This window comes from Trachymyrmex septentrionalis, unplaced genomic scaffold (assembly GCF_001594115.1).
Source record: "Trachymyrmex septentrionalis isolate Tsep2-gDNA-1 unplaced genomic scaffold, Tsep1.0 scaffold312, whole genome shotgun sequence".
Taxonomy (NCBI): domain Eukaryota; kingdom Metazoa; phylum Arthropoda; class Insecta; order Hymenoptera; family Formicidae; genus Trachymyrmex; species Trachymyrmex septentrionalis.
Genome location: NW_017305477.1, coordinates 45,757 through 48,538, shown reverse-complemented (window position 1 = coordinate 48,538; position 2,782 = coordinate 45,757). Strand labels below are relative to the sequence as shown.

Genomic DNA, 2,782 nt, shown 5'->3' with positions numbered 1-2,782 from the left:
TTTAAATTGCAAATAATGCTGCAACATTACTGTAAGCTTGCAATGTGACGTCTCAGTGACGTCTCAGCGACGTGACGATGTGATGCATCATGTAGGGGCGTAACGTTGCTGCAAACATAATTACATTTTTCTTCATCATTCTCTCAAATACATCACTCGATCTCTCGCTTCGAAATCGAAATCGACGATTAATCGCGTAATTTTTATACCACCTCTCCGCCATCTTCTTTGCCGCAGCCTGAAATCCGGGGGTATCAGATTCAATATGTAGGGGAGAAGGCATTATGGAACCTCATTCTATTTTTAATATCCTGCAACTTCCAATATTGCTGTAACCTTGTCAGAATTTTTCATTTGCATGGTTCTGTAATGCCCCTGCAATTTGCAGGATTGCGACGTTGCTGCAGTGTAAAACGTGAGCTAAAAAAAAAAAAAGCTTCGCTCTGTGTACGGGATAACTTTGAACCATCCACCGTTATCGAAGTCACGCGTTCGATGACATTATAGACCCTACGTTAAAAACAAAATCCTTTAATCTGTAATCTTTAGACGCCCTATATATTCCCGGGACTCTCTATTATCGAGAATATCAACTTTGTGTCGCGCACAAAGTTTTTAAACCTGTATTCACACGTGTGTGAACATGTATGGGGTTATAATATTCAGTTCCTGAGGATGGGCGTGCAAAATTATCAACCGTGGGAGAATATTTCTATCATCGCGTGAATTCTCGAGTAATAAAATCCGACGTAGTGAATAGCATTTAAGAGAAATTTGGGATGTATAACTGCGGACAAAGAGGTGGCTGTAGAAATTCAATGTTCTTCCAATTTGCAGAAGATTTTAAACGACAGGCGAGGACACTCGTCGTCTGTCTGTCAGTCAGTTATATAACGACCTTATTATGATGTATCATGAATGCTTGGCGGAAGAAGCGTGGGAATAGAGAGAAAGAGAAAGACAAGCATGTACAAACCGAAAATGTCATTTAAAACTTAACCGAGATAAATCATTTGCAACAACCGTTCCTACGTAATGACGCCAAAATTTCATCCACTTGTCTAATAATCATCCCAACATTTCTGTCTGCACTTCTCCGAGGACCACAAAATCATCAGTGCATTTTTATTCAGGAGAAAAGCGACAGGATTAACGCATCTACTCAATATATTATTAATGAAATATTATTACATATGAAATATTCTTTGAAAGTGCTATTTCAGTATTTTCTGAATTCTAAAAATCATGTTTTCGTTCCCTTCCCTCTACGTGAAATTAATTCAAAACCGATCAATTTAAATAATTAAACGCTACTCTAACCCATGGCTAATAATTCGACGTAAATAACGTGCTATTAATTAAATTAGCTTAGTTAACTCAAATAATCTCAATTACCAACGCGGTTTCTCTCTCGGATGCGCTGGAAACCGCGGCTTGAATTACGGTCAGATAGGGTTACTTTGTCCCTGCGGGGATAATTTTGCGCCACGGCAGAGGACAATTTTCCAGGACGAGCGGGTTATTTAGAAAAGAAGGATGCTCGACGGGAAATTTTTCGGAAATCACATCTCTGGCTGCTCCTTTTAAATCATACGCGGCGGGTCTCGGTAGAGTTTATTTTTCCTCCGCGGTGGATCCCCTTCGAAATTAATGAGTTCGCGACATACGTTATGCACCACCGCTGGAGCATTTTTCTCGCTCTTGCATTTTTCACATCACAGGCATGCTTACGTGTGCAGGGCACTAAGCAAAGTTGAAAATAAGTATCTTATCCCGTCCAATTGTTACGTTTTTATAAGATGCGTCCATGTTTTTGATGCTCGCGACGGCCGCGACGCGTGAGGCTTTTCCTACACAGAAAAAAAGACTATTCCTCTACAGCACAAAGTTGCACAAAACATTACAGCAGCATTGCATGTTACAGCAATAGTGCAGAAATTTTGCAGCGATATTACTGCAAATTTTGTGTTGTACGAGATTCTATATCAATCATATATGATCATATATATAAGCAAAAATATTGTGATCTTGTTTCGAAGATTTTAGTCTTGATTTGATTGAATTTTGTATTTATATAAGATTTTTCTAAGATTGTATATAAGATCGAGCAAGTCTTGAGTGCAAAGCAATACAACACAAAGCAAGATTGTAATATTTTTGCTTATATGTGAGCACATTATGATTGATTTAAGAACAGTCTTTTTCCTGGATAGATTCTCAAGTAAGATGGATACCGTACGTTTAATCCGTTATATTTTTCAGGATCTGCTTAAGAAGAAATGCGATCGCGCATAAAACAGAATGAAATATCCACGCATCCACTTCTATCTTGAATAGATCCTGAAAAATATGGCTGACCAATCAGAAGTCGTTTAAACGGCGCCATTTCTTACTTGAGGATCTCTAGTCTTTCCTACCGCAGCGAATGCAGCTTTCGCATAATGCAGCTGTACCAGATTTATTCTCACGGGCGACGTATCACCTGTGTGCTTTATGCTAATGTATTTACCAATAGAGTACCCGAAACAGCCATTTGTTATTCGCAAACGCATCCCGTCCAGCATCGTTTTACAAATGCTGTATAAATTATACGATGGTTATTGCGCGAGTAGCGAAACGTCCCGGCGCTTAGAAACCGAATTTATCATCTGCCAGATAAAGAACAAGTTTCAAGGGTGAGGATTAACCCTTTCCAATTCTCCGTCGCGACATTTTCGACACAGTGGTACATCTCGTGGTACACAAGAATAATTGAAGACTACACGTGGTTCGGCTCTCTCGA

General features: G+C 39.4%; 1 protein-coding gene across 9 annotated transcripts in view; it reads left to right on the top strand.

Moving 5' to 3' along the window:
• LOC108749773 (acetylcholinesterase-like) overlaps positions 1–2,782 on the top strand; it is a 45,902-nt gene that overhangs the window by 23,461 nt on the left and 19,659 nt on the right. The window contains exon 1 of one of the 9 annotated variants that reach the window (XM_018488719.1): positions 635–877. The exons of 4 other annotated variants lie outside the window; for them this stretch is intronic. In XM_018488719.1, the coding sequence (XP_018344221.1) occupies positions 780–877 (98 nt within the window). In that variant the 5' untranslated portion in view covers positions 635–779. Of the gene's footprint in view, positions 1–634; positions 1,141–1,384; positions 1,722–2,628; positions 2,676–2,782 lie in introns of those variants that run through there. 4 more of the 9 variants (XM_018488723.1, XM_018488721.1, XM_018488720.1 and 1 more) reach the window with 4 other exon arrangements.